The following is a 16923-nucleotide window of genomic DNA, read 5'->3' on the forward strand; positions in this document are numbered from 1 at the left end:
ATATAAATGTCAAAAATGATGCATCAAATCCAAGATTTAATTAACATTAGAGAGAGGAGGAAACAAATGTGAGTGGAAGAGGAATTATCTATGTTGATATTCTTAATCACCTGTAATGCTTAGAAAAATAAAGAGCCCTGGGACCATCCCTCCCTGCCCCAAGACATTCTGGAGCATGGAAACTGCCTGTTTAACAAATGCTCCCAGATGGTTTTGGTACAAATAGGTAATGGACCACACTTTGGGAAAATACTGATTTTGTCCAATTTTTTTTTAATACATCAGCCCAAGGCTCATAAAGGAAAATGGTTATCTGAACTTGTGGCACCCTGTTTCGTTAGGACTTTGGCTTAAGTCAGTCTCCTAGAGGCCCAATTCTGTCCTCTTTGATACGTGGATTTAATTTTTCCAGTTCCAGCCATGGACCAGCTAACAGCACGTATCATTGCTATTTCTCTTCTAGAATCACAACCACAGCTGCCTGCATGATGGACCTAAGGCGGTACCCACTGGATGAACAAAACTGCACCTTGGAAATTGAAAGCTGTAAGTGTTTCTAAGAATGAAGCCAGACTGAACTCTGCTTTAAGGTTACTCTGGTTCATATCCAGACCACAGGTCCCGCAAAAGTACTGCTACTACAGTAAATCTGGTGGAGAGAGACGGAGTCAGTATCTTTCCTCAGTGATGCTGCCACCCTTTTAGTCTCATCTCTAAATCCCTGGGAGAGATGTATAGGCAAGATGTAATTGAGCAATAAAAGAAAGATGCTAAGACCCTGGAAGAAGACCAAGGGCTATTCTAGGCATTTAAAGTATGGAATTGGTGCATACAGCTGCAACAAGCTTGGAAAAATAGGTGGTAATGGCAGAGAGACACAGGAAATCCCAATTGTCTGCCTCTCAGAGAGGTTATGTCTTTGCAATTGCAAAATAAATGTGGCCTCTGGACCAGTTAAAATATTCACAGAATGTGGATTGGTGGAATATTTTTTGTTTCAAGGGACTACTTTCACTGTCTAAAATTTAGTTTACATTCCTGCTAGAGGCCATATCATGAGCAAGATTGGTGTCTGTGTCTGTGTTTATTTTCTTTCCTGTGCTGACTTGTTTTGCAGTGTTGTTGCTTTTCTGGGCCACGGTTTCTTGATGACTCAATCATCTACCCTGTTGGGTGGGTGAAAACATTGATTTCATGACTCCTCTCCATTTTAGAGGTCATTTGAGATGGAAGAGGATTCGAATCTCTTTTCTTTGTCAGTTCTTTGCAATGTTTTCATGCCTCATCCCACCAAACAATTGGAAGCTGATGATTTTATATCCAGCATTCTAGATAATGAGTAACTTGACTGCTGTGTGGATGGGATACTCTCAGCTGTTGTGAGAAAACTCTAGCTGTGGCAAAGCAGTGCAACTCGAAGTCACTGCTCTGAGTGGAAATACAAGCCTTTATGGAACACAGCTTGTATTTGGCCTGTTAAAAAAGAATAGCTTCCAGAGATTATTGAATTTACATACATTTTTTTGAGGAACTTGATTTCATTCTTGTGCTCTCAAATCATAATTATTTTCACTTTTGATCTTTGCAATAAAGAACTATTTAATGAAATTGGTCTATAGGATTTTGATAATTATTTTTATGTAAGTATTTTGGGATAACTTTGCACTTTATTAACTTATGATAGAATTAAAGTGCAGATTGTTCTTCGAAGTCCAAATTCTTTGGTTGTTTCCAATTTTTTATATAAGGATTTTAAAAAAATTAGGTTGCCGTGTGCTAACAGTGAGGTTTTGGTAAGAGAATTTTTTGTGGTGAAATTTGAGTGGACTTTTAAATAATCAGAATTGTACACATGGTTGAAGCACTTGTACTCAGTTATTTCATTTGAGCTCTTCATAACCCTCCAAGGTAAGTAAACAAGTCCCTTTTATTTTAAAGAACTGATGCCTAAGGACACAGCCAACACCCAGGTGTTTAATGTAATTAAATTATAATTCTGACAAGGATTTTTTTTTAAATTAATGTGAGAATTCTTCAGACTTTTAGAAAGTTTAAGTTTTAATAAAGGGGCTTTTACATTTCTCATTTCAATTCACAGTTACCCTATTAAATGGAGTAGAATAGATTTTTTCCACAGCCTTACTGAGATATAATTGATGTATAACATTGTGTAAGTTTAAGATGTATGAGGCAATGATTTGATAGATGTATATGTTGTAAGATGATTACCATAATAATATTAGTTAACAAATCCATTACCTCAGTGACATTGTGTGTGTATGTTGAGGACCGAGCTACTCTTTAGCAACTTGCAAGTGTACAATACAGAATTGTTAACTATAGTCACCATCCTGTAGATTAGATGCCTAAATATTACTCATATTTTAATTCATCTTTGTAAACCTTTAACCATCTTTGATCATCTTCCAAAAACCCTCACCCCTGACAACCACCAAGTTACTCTCTGTTTCTATGACTTCAGTATTTATTTTTAGATACCACATATAAGTAGGATCATACAGTATTGGTCTTTGTCTTATTTCACTTAGTGTAATTCCCTCAAGTTTTATCTATGTTATTGGAAATGACAGGATTTCCTTTTGATCACTATAGCTTTTCAGTATAGTTTGAAATGAGGAAGTGTGATGCCTCTAGTTTTGTTATTGCTGTTCAGGAGTTCTTTAGCTATTCAAGGTCTTTTGTGGATCCATATAGATTTTAGTATTATTTGTTGTTCTATGTCTGTAAAAATGTATTGGAATTTAAATAGGAAATGCACTAAATCTATAGGTGGCTTTGGGTAATAGAGACATTTTAATAACATTAACTCTGATCTGTGAACATGAGATATCTTTCCATTTATTTATGTCTTCAGTTTCTTTCATCAATGTCTATACTTTTCATTGTACAGATATTTCACTTCCTTGGTTAAATTTATTCCTAAGTATTTCATTGTTTTCGATGCTATTGTAAATGGGATTGCTTTCTTTATTTTGTTTTTAGAGTTCATTGTTAGTACATAGAAATGCAACTGATTTTTGTATGTTTATTTTGTATCATGAAACTTTACTGAATTTATTATTTCTATTTTTGGGGGGGAGGCAGTCTTTAGGGTTTTCTATATATAAGATCATGTCATTTGCAAACATGTAATTTTACTTCTTCCTTACCAATTTGGATATCTTTTATTTCTTTTTCTTGCCTGATTTTTCTGGCTAGGACTTTCAGTACTACGCTGAACAGACAGAAAATCATTGTTATATGAATGATCATGAAATATGTTATATTAATAATATATATGATATTCTGCCATTATTGGTAGGTAGTTAACTAATTAAGCTTATTGAAATGAATTTATGATCCTAGACTTTTAACAACTAGCTCTGAAGTTGATGCCTGACACTCAACCTTATTTATCCGTTTCTTTCTTCTAAGCAAACTTTAGGCATTCGTTTATTCTCCTTTTCCCTCTCCCTCACCCTCTCTTCTCCCTCTTTGCCTCTACCTCCCTTCTCCTTACTTTTCTTCTCTGCCTCCTTCCCCTCCTGACTGTCCTTCTTCCCTACCTCTCTCAAATGCAAATGACCTCAACAGTGGCATTACTAAATCATTATTACCTTGTCTCTATGCTAGCAATTCATGTATTGGTTTAATGGCAGAGAAAATAATATTACTTGATTCTGAGTGAGGGAATATTAGGATTGAGTTTATTGCAAAGCCATTTAATATGTCCCATCCAGAAATGAAAAATAATGCAAAGAGAGCAAGGGGAGTATTATGTGTCTTTGAAATGGGAATAGTTAGGGGACTAATCTCTTATACTCTGAGCCAGATTAGTTGCCAGATTAGTTGCTAGAACTTTCCTAGCAGCTCTGTCAAAGATAACTTCACAGGACTATGCCAAGTGTTCACTGAGATAGCCAGTCAGGCTTGTCCTTTTAGGACCTAAAAAAAAAAAAAAAAATCCTACCGCTGCCCTTGTAGCAGCATCAGAAACCAGTTCTTGCTGTCCTCTCACAGTCACTGATTACATACATTATGTTGGGAAAGTCAACCCACTTATCTGAGCCTCAGTTTCCCATAGATAAGAAGGGAATAATAATATCTACCACAACAAATTGTTATGAGGATTAAAGTAACTAATAATGATTAAAAAAAATATTGCACTTTGCTTGGTACATAGTAGACATCGAATAAATAATAACTGGTGATGATGATGATGATGATGATGATGATGCTTATATACCAATTTTATTATATTTAAAGATTCCTGTAGTGCTGGAGATTTGACCTAATTATGAGATCTAGTAGATCCAGGCAAGGAGAGATTGAAAACACAGCATTGTCCTTCTCAACTTTTACTTTTACATTCTAAGTAAGTCTCATTATTTGTAGGGCTGTCTACTTCCTCATAGTATGTCTCAGCCAGCTGTGCCTACAGTATAAAATGCAAATTAATTTCTTTTACTTCTGTCAATGGGAAAAGAATGAATAGTTAGCTTCAAAATCCAAAGAGGGAGATTTCAAAGCTCTTTGACATCTATCTGTACTTAGATGGAATGAAAGTACAATCCATTTTAAAATGTAATCCATTTGTGGTTTTGCCAACCTTTTACACTGGCCAGAGGAGACGGCCTCACCCACTGATCATCTAAAGTCTGTGCAATCAATGTAGCAAAATGTGCCCATAAGTGTGTGTGTGTTGGCACAGGCTTCTTTTTTTCCTACAGATATTCACCATGCTTCAGGAAAGCAGGAAATAGAAATGTGTCTGTTGTTGTTGTGTTGAATTCCAATTTGGATATTTTGTAAAACAACTTGCTGTCAGATTATTGGTGGAATTAAGGCTCCATTTTCTTTTCAACAGCTTTATTTGGAATAATCTTTATTAAAGAGGGCAGTATAGATTGATATACTTAAGCAGACTAAGGTACTGAATCCATGTTTACTATGGCACAGGTTAATATATTTTGGATATAGCTCATGCTGTGTACTGCTCAATATTTTTGGAAATATACATACAGGGTTTTTAAGAACTTAGTGGAAAAGATAACGCATAGTGTTCTTCCACTCCTAAAGTGAAAATTGATGGCATCTTAGAGTATGTCACTAATACTCTAAGTATACCACTTAGTATACCACTCTGTGATAATCAGAGTGGTATCACAGTATGTATTGTGGATCAGGGGATATTTATTTATTTTTTATTTTTTATGAGAGAGAGAGAGGGCGCAAGTGAGCAAGGGGCAGAGAGAGTGGGGGAGAGAGAAACCCACACAGGCTCGGCACTGTCAGCACAGAGCCCTAAGCAGGGTTTGAGCTCACCTGAAATGGGACTCAAATTGGAACCATGAGATCATGACCTGAGCCGAGGTTGTACCCTTAATGGACTGAGCCACCCAGGCACCCAAGAGGATTTATTGAGTACGGTAACTATCTGGCATTGATTTCTCGAGTTAACTAAACAGGTCACTTAGCTTTTTCAAGCTATGGTTTCTCATCTCTACAATATTGCAATACCTTATAGATAATGAGATACGACAGAGATCTTTGTGCCATGCTTGGTACTGATCTTTCCATAGGTAGCAGCTATTATCATTATTCCATCGTTATTATCATTATCAATTTCACCTGGAATATTGTGCTCACTTAGAGTCACAGCATTTTCGAGGGATATTTAGCAGTCAGAATTATCAAAATGTGAATGATACATAAAGTATGGAGTATGAAGAACCAGTAGAAGAAATGAGTGGGAGGAGGGATGTATCCTAGGAATGAGAAACCTAGGGAGAGAGTGGCAGTATTTGAATGGGATAGTTGTTTTCAAAAAATTGTAGTATTTCCTCTTAAGAGAGCAAACCATGTCCGCTCTGGGGGCAAAACTAGACTAATGGTAAAAGATGCCAAAAGGCACTTTTGGACTGAAATATTTAAAAAAAAGAAGAGTTCATAGCAGTTACAGCTGGTGAAAATCCAGCAGGTCGTTCAATGCTATAAGACCATTTTCGGGGGAAAAGAGGATTCTTGCTTTGGGCAAATGATGGGATGATATGATTTCTGAGGAGCTCTGGGTTGATGGTTACTTGGTACCAGCAAAAATAGGAAGGACTTTAGTTAAAGGACAGTTAGGCAAGCGCTGGTTTCTGTGAAGATGCTGATCCCATATGTATATACATCTGGAAGCAATGTTATTTATGAAAAGATGAAAATCACATCCTGGCTACGATTTTAAGTAGATGGTGTGTGTGTTTTGCTGATGGTCTGTTGTTATTTAGCTAGCATCTTTCTTTTCTCAGATTTTCCTCACAGGAATATCTCTTACCATTGTGTGTGTGAGGAGAAACACTCAGACCCCCATATTTTCCTGCCTTTCTAAATAATTTTGGACCCTCTTGAGGGTTTTTAAATAAATATATTTAGTTATATTTATAATTAGTTATAATTATTTACCTAGAGAAAATCAAAGAGAACTGCAAATGCTCCAGAGTGTCACTGCATACAAACTTAATTTGCATCGCTGTTCTGTTTTGGTATTTTCTTGACTTGCATCTAGTGGCTTGGAACTGGGGAGCTTTTCTTCCCCTCCTTGATGTGTGAGATACTTTGCTTCAATGTGATCTCCATTGAACCATCTTTGTTGAACAATTATTATTCTTATTCTCTTGTGACAATAAATAAGTACCAGGATGTGTGTTTAGAAACACTGGCACCTGATGCAGATAGTACTTGTGATTTGGGGTATTTGGACTTTAGAGCTTCTGTCCTTACAATTTGTCCATTATGAGAAAGTGAAGAAGTGACTTAGATATAAAGGGTGCATCTTGATATGGAGTATGAAAAATGAAAATATTGAACTCTTTCCATCTAAAGCTTTTTTTCCCCTGGAGTAAAGAGAAATCTTATTTTTTATTCACATTTTTTAAATTTTCTCTTTCTGTAGTCTATTTTCTCCTTCTGGGATTCCTACAAATGGATATTGGGTGTCTCACATCTATCTACCATGGCTCTGAAATACAATTTGTAGATTTTTATCTTGCAGATTACTAATATTTATTTTATTCTAAAGAAATTATTATTAGTATTCTATTTTGGCCATCCTGTTTTCAATTTCTAAGAACTGTCTTATTCTTTGATAGCTCATTTTCCATAGTCACTTGTTTTCTTATGGAATGTCCTTTTTAGTTTACAGATATCATTTAAAATTATTTTACAAGTTTTCTTCTCTCTTCATTGTTTGATATCCTTTTGTGATGGTATATGTTTATTTATTATGGTCTTTTTTTATGCTGTTGATTTTCCTTGTAAGTCAGCTAATCTTGGTAATCAGTTCATATTTGTAAACAAAGGGCTAGTTTGGCCAAGGAGTTACTGATACGGATTTTCTGAACTGATGTGGGTTTCCTTAGCACTTTTACATGACTGTTTTCATAGTCAGATTCTTCCCTGAATAAGGAGAGTGGGGACAGGAAGAGAACGGGGCTTGATGACCAGGCAGCCTTCCTCTTTAGAAGAGTAGGCTAAGACCTTTCACAGATAACCAAGGCTTAACTGAGGTTTAAGTACCTTAGATTATTTCACCCTTTCATTTCTGGAAGGATGTGATAGAACAACTTATCCTTTTATTCCTCTCCATCTGTAGCAGTACCCAGGGCTATCTGGCACTCTGTTCTGATTCTCTCTTCAGCCCAATATGTAAACTAGGAACCCAGGCAGCCCCACTTTGTTTAAGGAGCCTTCTTCCCGCATTGTCTAGGGGCAGTCACCACAGCCAGATATGAGAATAAGAAGTCTGGTGGTTGCATGGTGGCTCCTGCTCTGTGAACTTGCTGAGTCTGCAAATTCTCTAGTGCATAGGTTCTCAACTTTGCTGCACATCAGATCCCTTGGGGAGTTTTTAAAAATCCCAATGAACTAGCCACACCACAGACCTATTGAATCAGTCATTTTAAAAGCTCCGTAGGTGATAACAGTGAACAAAGTTGGGAAAGAGTCCTCTCGGGCATAGTTTTCACTCTTGAATGAGCATGAGAATGTCCTGGACAGTTTGCTAAACACAGATTGCTGGGTCCTATCCCTGGGATTTCTAACTTAATGGGTCTGGAATGAGGCTCAAGAATTTTCATTTTTCGCGTTTGTTGGTCCTGCTAATGCTGCAGGTGTAGAAACCACACTTCTCTGACTTTAGTGGGAAAATCAGCCCTCTCCGTTGCACTTCCCTGTGCAACACTTGTTTCCTTATTTGGTTTTTTCTATCTACATAACCTCATCTACATTCTAACTTTTGTACTTTTGTGATTTTCCAAAATTATTGGCCCATTGATGTAATGATACCTGCCTATTTTATAGTGCTATTATGGATTTTTACTGTTCTTTCTTTTTACACTTATTTCTATGAGATTTGAATAAGGTAGGAAAGGTAAATATACTGTCTTAGAGTGGAATTCTCCTTTTTCATACACATATTCAATTTTTAACTACATAAACAATTTTCAACCTCATTTTAAAAATTTAATAGCATATCACAAATATTTTATGAAATATTCTCTTCTAATTTCTTGTGTATATCTAGTATTCTACATGTGGATGAATCATAATTTATTTAATGGGTTCCCTATTATACATCATAAAATGACTACTATTTTGCTCTTTTTAATAATGTAATTTGTGCATGATTGAAGCTATCATTAAATACAATCAAGATTACATATCTATGTGTGCATATATATAATATATATATATATATACACATATATATATACATACATGTATATAAGATTATGTGTGTATGTGTGTGTGTGTGTATGGCTCTTCTGTACAATGTAATATGTAATGTTAAATTTAAATTAGTTATTTAAAAAAACACTACAAATTCAGTTCTTCAGTCTAACTAGGCATATTTCATGTGCTCAGTAGCCACATGTAACTAGTATCTGCCATATTGGACAGTGTAAGTATATAGAACATTTTCATCATCTCAGAAAACGCTGAGTAACACAAATATATGAGGCAAATTCATAGAAGTTGAATAAATATATCATAGAAAAAAAATTTAAAGTCTTTGGGTATGATTTTACATATATCCTGATTTCAAAAATACTATAATATAAAAGGAAGCCAAAGGGCATTAGAATTGAAGTATAGTTATTTTCTTAATTGCAAAGAAAACCATTATTTTATTGTTCCTAAGTGGGCAAACCAAAAGGAAGCATAATTCATAGTGTTATCGAATTAGTATCTCCCATCTCACAGATGAAAATCTGCCTGCCATATTCATTTCCCGCAAGGCATCATTGGGCTCTCTCTGACATGGTGTTCAGAGCAAAGCAGTTTATGAAGTGTGTATGTATATCTTAGTAAACACTAGCCTAACAGGTAGGATGTGGATAAACTATATTATCCTGGCAGTGATCAAGATTGCCACATGAATTCACAGGAACCTTTGGAATCTAGAGTTCTAGGTAGAGAGAATTTGGGGAGATATATTTTAGCAGTAGACTCAGTCCCTTACCAGATTTTTGCCCTGTGTATATCAGGGTAAATACTGTGCCAAACCCAGGTAAATGAAACACAAAGGCTTCCACCCCTCATCTGTAGTAAGCTGACTTGGTAACTAAAAGAACTCAAAGCTTAAGAGCTGTTCACCCCTCTGACCGTGTGGTAAGCGCAGGTGTAAAGTTTCGGGATGTATTGGCACAGGCTCAGCTTGCAACTCAAAGAACAGAGAGGAGCAATTATAAGGAAATGGATTCCCATTATTGGTTCTTAAACTGAAGTGTTTTCTTAAAGACTAAACAAATTCCTGAGTCCCTCAGGACAGAGTTTTAGATTAGGCTCTGCTCAAAACCCTGTGCTATGTATATTTACCTTTCTGAAGGTGATGGCCACCTTTTATGTTTCTAATACTCATTTTTTTTTTCCTGTTTGGAAACTTTCATTAAAATTAAAAAAAACTCGGTTGAGGTGCTCATTGTATTTTACAAATTTTTCTGTGGCAGATCTCATGGTGAGAGGGTGGTGGGGGTACAGACTTGTTTACTTGGTTTTCCTTGAGGCTCAGGAAAGGTACCAACAGAGCTGTCACCAAAAATTGTCTCTTTTTGGCTGGGCTGCATTTTATACTGTATCCTAATTAAGTGAAAATGCCACATGTGTGGCTTTCTTAGCATTTTTTAGTGAAAGCTGGAGAGCACTTCAGGAAACCTGATGTGAACATCATAAGCCAGAGGCATAAATACACCCACAGACCTTCCCTGAAGCATTTCCAGAAGACTCATGTTGTTTTTGTTTGATAGTTGCAGCCCAATGAATTATAACTTAGACTGACTTTTCTCAGATCCTGACTCTGGCTCCTTGTGTTACCACTTGGAGATATGGTCCTTTCAGTAGGCTTTCAAAACTCTTGATTTGTTTTTGCAAATCAAACACCTTTTTCTTCATGATAGCTTCCAGAGTCTATCATCTATCCCTACTCCCACCTCCATTGCCTTCAGTACCATGATTATTACATTTGTTGTTATCATGATCACCATTATCAATAATAGTCACTACCATTTATTAAATGTTTACTTTATATTAGATACAGTGCTGTATATACACATATAATCTCATTTGTATATCTCATATGACAACTACTAATAGTATTTCTTCTTTACAAATGAGGACGTGGTACCTTAGAGAAGTTGTGCAACTTAGAAAAGATCACACACGTTAGCAGGTGAATGTCTAACTGAAGAAAACAGAATCCAGTGTAGCTAGTTTAAGCAGAAAGAGACTTATTTAGCTTACAGAATTCTTGGGAAGACTGAAGAAACAGACTCTAGGCTGAGCTTTTACATATAATTCTCACAGTCACAGCCCAGGCCTGTGTTGACAGGCAGTCAGTGTTCCTGCCACAGTATAATGACTACCTGCAGAACAGAGGGACCGCTGCTCTTACTAGACCAAAACCACACTGATTTTCAGGTAATCTGTACTAATGAAAGAGGTGTTTTGTGCTGTGCCTCTCTCACTTCAAGCTCTGAAATCAAGTCTCCAACAAGTGTATCCAATTGGCAGAACCTCAATTACATTTTGAACCATAGACAGAAGTGAGGAATTACTATTAGGGCAGTTATTATTATTATTGTTATTATTATTATTATTCATTATTGCTTGACCAAGCTGAGATGTGAATACAGATCTAATTTTAGAGCCTGTCTCTAACCATTATACATATATTCTTTGTTTATACACCTAACATAAAATTAATATATTCCTGTTTGTATTATAAATAATTTATTTCTAATAATTCTATATTTATTAAATTCTACCTGCTGAGATAAATGCTTTCAGTGGACTTTGTTACTTTCTTTGCCTGCCCCATATCTGAACATTATATTTGAAGAATCCCCTGCTTTATGAAACAAAGCTCACCTTCCATAACAGAAGTTGAAAAAGCCTCACACTCATTCTCTCAGCCTTACTTGCAACTAGAAGGTGGGTGCAAGACCAAGACTGTACCAATCCCATAACTTTGAATTGGAAATCTGTGCTGTGAGAACCAGTGACTGTGGGAAAAGCCAGCCTAAGAAAGTTAGGAGCTATGGCAGTGGAGGGATGGAAGTGTTCAGGGGAACATATAGCTGTAAGAACCATAGCACCCCTACCCAGTGAAGTTGCCTTGATAACTCTACTAGGACAGTTCTGCGGTTTTGGACATTATTCCTGACTTCATAGTTTCCACACCTGGATTTCTGGCCTATTGTAAGTTGTTCAATATCATTTTAATAACTGTGTCTTCTATTTAATTTAACTCGTCACTTTATATTATTTGCAGCTAAGAACCTTGATTGCTATGCTTTAAAAATATATATATATATATTTTTAAACAAAATTGAAGTTTATTTATTTATTTATTTATTTATTTTTTAAATATACGAAATTTATTGTCAAATTGGTTTCCATACAACACCCAGTGCTCATCCCAAAAGGTGCCCTCCTCAATACCCATCACCCACCCTCTCCTCCCTCCCACCCCCCATCAACCCTCAGTTTGTTCTCAGTTTTTAACAGTCTCTTATGCTTTGGCTCTCTCCCATTCTAACCTCTTTTTTTTTTTTCCTTCCCCTCCCCCATGGGTTCCTGTTAAGTTTCTCAGGATCCACATAAGAATGAAACCATATTGTATCTGTCTTTCTCTGTATGGCTTATTTCACTTAGCATCACACTCTCCAGTTCCATCCACGTTGCTACAAAAGGCCATATTTCATTTTTTCTCATTGCCACGTAGTATTCCATTGTGTATATAAACCACAATTTCTTTATCCATTCATCAGTTGATGGACATTTAGGCTCTTTCCATAATTTGGCTATTGTTGAGAGTGCTGCTATGAACATTGGGGTACAAGTGCCCCTATGCATCAGTACTCCTGTATCCCTTGGATAAATTCCTAGCAGTGCTATTGCTGGGTCATAGGGTAGGTCTATTTTTAATTTTCTGAGGAACCTCCACACTGCTTTCCAGAGCGGCTGCACCAATTTGCATTCCCACCAACAGTGCAAGAGGGTTCCCGTTTCTCCACATCCTCTCCAGCATCTATAGTCTCCTGATTTGTTCATTTTGGCCACTCTGACTGGCGTGAGGTGATACCTGAGTGTGGTTTTGATTTGTATTTCCCTGATAAGGAGTGACGTTGAACATCTTTTCATGTGCCTGTTGGCCATCCGGATGTCTTCTTTAGAGAAGTGTCTATTCATGTTTTCTGCCCATTTCTTCACTGGGTTATTTGTTTTTCGGGTATGGAGTTTGGTGAGCTCTTTATAGATTTTGGATACTAGCCCTTTGTCCGATATGTCATTTGCAAATATCTTTTCCCATTCCGTTGGTTGCCTTTCAGTTTTGTTGGTTGTTTCCTTTGCTGTGCAGAAGCTTTTTATCTTCATAAGGTCCCAGTTATTCACTTTTGCTTTTAATTCCCTTGCCTTTGGGGATGTGTCGAGTAAGAGATTGCTACGGGTGAGGTCAGAGAGGTCTTTTCCTGCTTTCTCCTCTAAGGTTTTGATGGTTTCCTGTCTCACATTCAGGTCCTTTAAAAATATATTTATTTTGAGAGAGAGAGACAGAGACAGAGAGTGGAGGAGGGGCAAAAAGAGAGAAGGAGAGAGAGTGTCCCAGACACTCTGACAGAGCAGAGCCCGACACGGGGCTTGAACTCACAAACCATGGAATCATAACCTGAGCCGAAACCAAGGGTCTCAACCAACTGAGCCACCCAGTGCCCCATCTATGCTTCTTGAAAAAAGGATTATGTCTTATATTATCCTTTATCTTTTATATTGCTTTGCAAATGAAAGGTAGGTAGTGAAGAAATTCTTTACCAATTTAATTTAATTCATTGATTTCATCAAATTTCACTCTAGAACCATGCCCTCCCAAAACAAAATAGTGCCATGAGGAATTCCCTCTCTTGGGATTTATCACCCTCCCTGCCCCCAAGCTATTTGGCAATTGATTTCAGATTATTTGCCTGAAAATATTAGAGACTTTACATGAATTTTTCTGTGGCCACATTAGGTAGAGAGACAGGCAGGCAGAATTTATTGAGCACTTAGTAAGTGCTACGTGCCTTATATTCATTGTCTTATTTTATCCCATCAACCAGATGAGAATAAGAAATTAAGTTAAAGGTTTTCCTGAGGCATAGTCAGGATTCATTCTCAGTCAGTCATCCTCAGGGACCTTGCTATCAATCAGCCTACCACCACTTTGAAAGTATACAAGGGAAGATGATGCTGAAGTCAAATAAACATTAATGCTGGAAGGGGGCATTAAGTTTTTAAGCTGTTTTAAGGTAGGAAGTTGCTCTACGCCCTTTGTCCCTGTAATTAAGGGAGTGTTTCTACTCTATGGGTATGTGCATGCTAATATCATAATATTCATAAATGTGTCAAGAATTTATCAAACCATTGCTAGTCAGTCACTTTGTTTCTTTTTTCTGATAAACAGAAAAAAATCAAAGATTTATTTCTCAGTAAAAGAAAGCCATTCATTGATAGTTTAATTGATTTCAAATGGCCCTTTTTGTCACCTTTAGAAATAAATATTTATTATAGATATATATTCTGAAACATTTTTGTACTTGAACCCCTGACATAAAATGCTGTTTGAGTCTAAACTTAATCAAATTTACTGCCCAATGGTAAGCTTTAGTGGACAGAAATAGAAAAAATACGTTAAGGATGAGCTGGCCTTAAGTTGAATAATTGTGGCTGTTCTGATTACAGTTGTATCAAAACAGTTTAATATGTGAGCAGAAGACAGAGAGTATTATAAATTACTTGCATATGCAAAACAAAGTTGTTACTTTAATGTGTCTTTCCAATTCTACCTTCTTTTCTTAGTGCTTATGTAAATAAAGGTCATGCTGCTTGTCTACAACTTTCTAGTTGTGAAGATACATTAGCAGAATGTTCCTTAAAAAAACAAAAGACTCTTTTAAGATCTAAGGACTATATTCAATGTAATACTAACAATACCTACCATTTGGAATGCCAGTTTTGCAGTGAGCCCTTTACACTGATAAGCTTACTTAATCTTCACAACAGCCCCTTGGGTAAGTACAATGTCACACTATATTACAGATGGGGAAACTGAGGTTTAAGTAATTTAAAATACACATTTGGAAGTGGAGACAATAGAACTCACTTAATTCTCAAAGCCTAATTACAGAGTATGATAATTTAACCATGTTGGTGATGCTTATTCATTGAGTTAATAAAAACAACATGCGCTTAAGAACACAACTTGAAACTGTAGCTCATAGTCAATTAAACACATACTTACTGGTACCTTACTGGGTTTAGGAAATCATCAAACAAAATGGGGAAAATTTTGTAAAAAGGGGCTCATTAAAGAGCCAGCAGAAGGATTTATTTTAAGCCAAAAGGGGTTTGGGATTCTCATTTTAACCATCTCTCTCCTCTGGGAAATCTGAGACAATGAGAATGCTTTATCAGGTTTTCCAGAAAGAAGAAAACAGATAATCTGCCCTATTCTCCATTGCCAAGTAGGGGATGAGTGACATTCCTGGAGCAATGAGAAATCCTCAGTCCCTCTAATCACTCTGTTGTAACATTTTAAAGTCCCAGTGGGCCATAATGCAACTCATGCACCCGGAGGAATGGATGGAATATATTTAGACTCAGTGTGGTCTTTTGCTTTCTTCTAGGGCTGGTCTAACGTGTTACTTTTCAAGACCTAATTTCTAGCATTTTAAGCTTCTTAGTTAAACATCATGTGCATCCATAACTCAAGAAGAAAACCAAAAATATATGAGAATAATCTCTGAAGCACAATATGCCATATAAAAAACAATTATCTAAAATTCTCAAACAAAAGATTTTCCTCTTTTTGTTTTGGCCATGGAAAGCAAGAAGAAAGGATCAAAGATTAAAGGCTTCTTTTTGATATTCTTTCCTGGACCTTCACAGGTTCCCCCAAAGAAGATGTGTTAACGATTATTATATTCTTGTAAATAACATTGAGTTGGTGAAAAATACCTCTTGATCACAAACTTAGAAGGTGTGTGAAGTGGGGTGAAGATTCTTGGGTCTTCAGCCCAACCATTCTTTTTTTTTTATGTTTATTTATTTGGAGAGAGATTGGGAAAAAAGGGGGAGAGAGAGAGGGAGAGAGAATCCCAGGCAAGCTCTGCACCATAAGCACAGAGCCCAACATGGAGCTACATCTAACTGTGAGATCATGACCTGAGCTGAAATCAAGAGTCAGAGGTTTAACCAGCTGAGCTACCCAGGCACCCCAGCCCAACCATTCTTTACCTAAGATCCACAGAGGCAAGACACTGCACCTGTACCAGAAAACAAACAAACAAACAAACAAAAACCATGAATAGCCTCAGGGATTTCTACCTTGCTATTCTCTGCCTGCAATATTTTTTCCTCCCTTCTTTGCCTAGCTCGCTCCTACTCATCCTTCAAATCTAAAGCTAGAATTAATGTCTTAGCATTGTCTCTCCTAATTTCCCTCTCTCAAAGCACCTGTACCCTTTATTCATGCAGTTGTTACAGTTGTCATGTTTGTGGGTTTTATTCTCTTGTAATCAATGCTGCGTTCTTTCTTGACTGTAAACTCCACAAGATAAGTACCATGGTTATTTTCTTATCATTCCATCCACAGTGCTGAATGCAAAGCATTGTAAAATTCAAAGTATTTGTTGAATAATAAATAAACAAATGGATTGTTGGACAAATAAAGAATAGCCAGCCCAGCCCATTTTTGGTTATCATTTGCTATATTTAAAGATCTCTGTTCAGTTTTACCCTCAAACTGAGGCCATCACTGCCTTCTCAAATTAAGGAGAAAAATATCAGGAAGGGAAAAATGAGACTACGGTGTTTCATTAAGCCTATTCTCACAATGTAAAGGATATACAGATATCAGCTGCCTCCTCAATCTTACAAAAAAATGGAGAATAAGTAGCCCCTCAGTGGCCAGTCATGTGGGTTTTTTTTTTTTTTTTTTTTTTTTTTTGTCATTAGGGCACTTTGGTGGATCATATTAACTGGTTTTGAAGGATAAACCAATCTTACATTCCTGTGATAAGTCTTACAAGATCATAGTGCATTACCATTTTTATGTGTTATTGAGTGTGATATTCTAAGATTTTGTTGAAGATTTTTGAATCATGAGAGATACTAAACTATAATTTTTCATTTTTGGCAATGCCTTTCTTAGGATTTGGTATTAGAGATATGGGGCCTCCAAAATGACTAAGGACAGTAGGCATCCTCTATTTTATGTAAGTATTCGTTAGCTTGGTGTTTTTGTTTGTTTGTTGTTTTTCTTTCTTAAATGATTGAATTCAAAAGTGAAGCTATCTGGGCCTAGAGATATTGATATCTCTAGATATCAGAGACAGAGATATC

At 36.5% G+C, this 16923-nt stretch overlaps 1 protein-coding gene across 4 annotated transcripts in view; it reads left to right on the forward strand.

Moving 5' to 3' along the window:
- GABRB2 (gamma-aminobutyric acid type A receptor subunit beta2) overlaps positions 1–16923 on the forward strand; it is a 236054-nt gene that overhangs the window by 112173 nt on the left and 106958 nt on the right. For all 4 annotated transcript variants that reach the window (XM_027033701.2, XM_027033716.2, XM_053226767.1 and 1 more), the window contains exon 6: positions 464–546. In XM_027033701.2, the coding sequence (XP_026889502.1) occupies positions 464–546 (83 nt within the window). The remainder of the gene's footprint in view (positions 1–463; positions 547–16923) is intronic.

Source organism: Acinonyx jubatus, chromosome A1 (genome assembly GCF_027475565.1).
Source record: "Acinonyx jubatus isolate Ajub_Pintada_27869175 chromosome A1, VMU_Ajub_asm_v1.0, whole genome shotgun sequence".
Lineage (NCBI taxonomy): Eukaryota > Metazoa > Chordata > Mammalia > Carnivora > Felidae > Acinonyx > Acinonyx jubatus.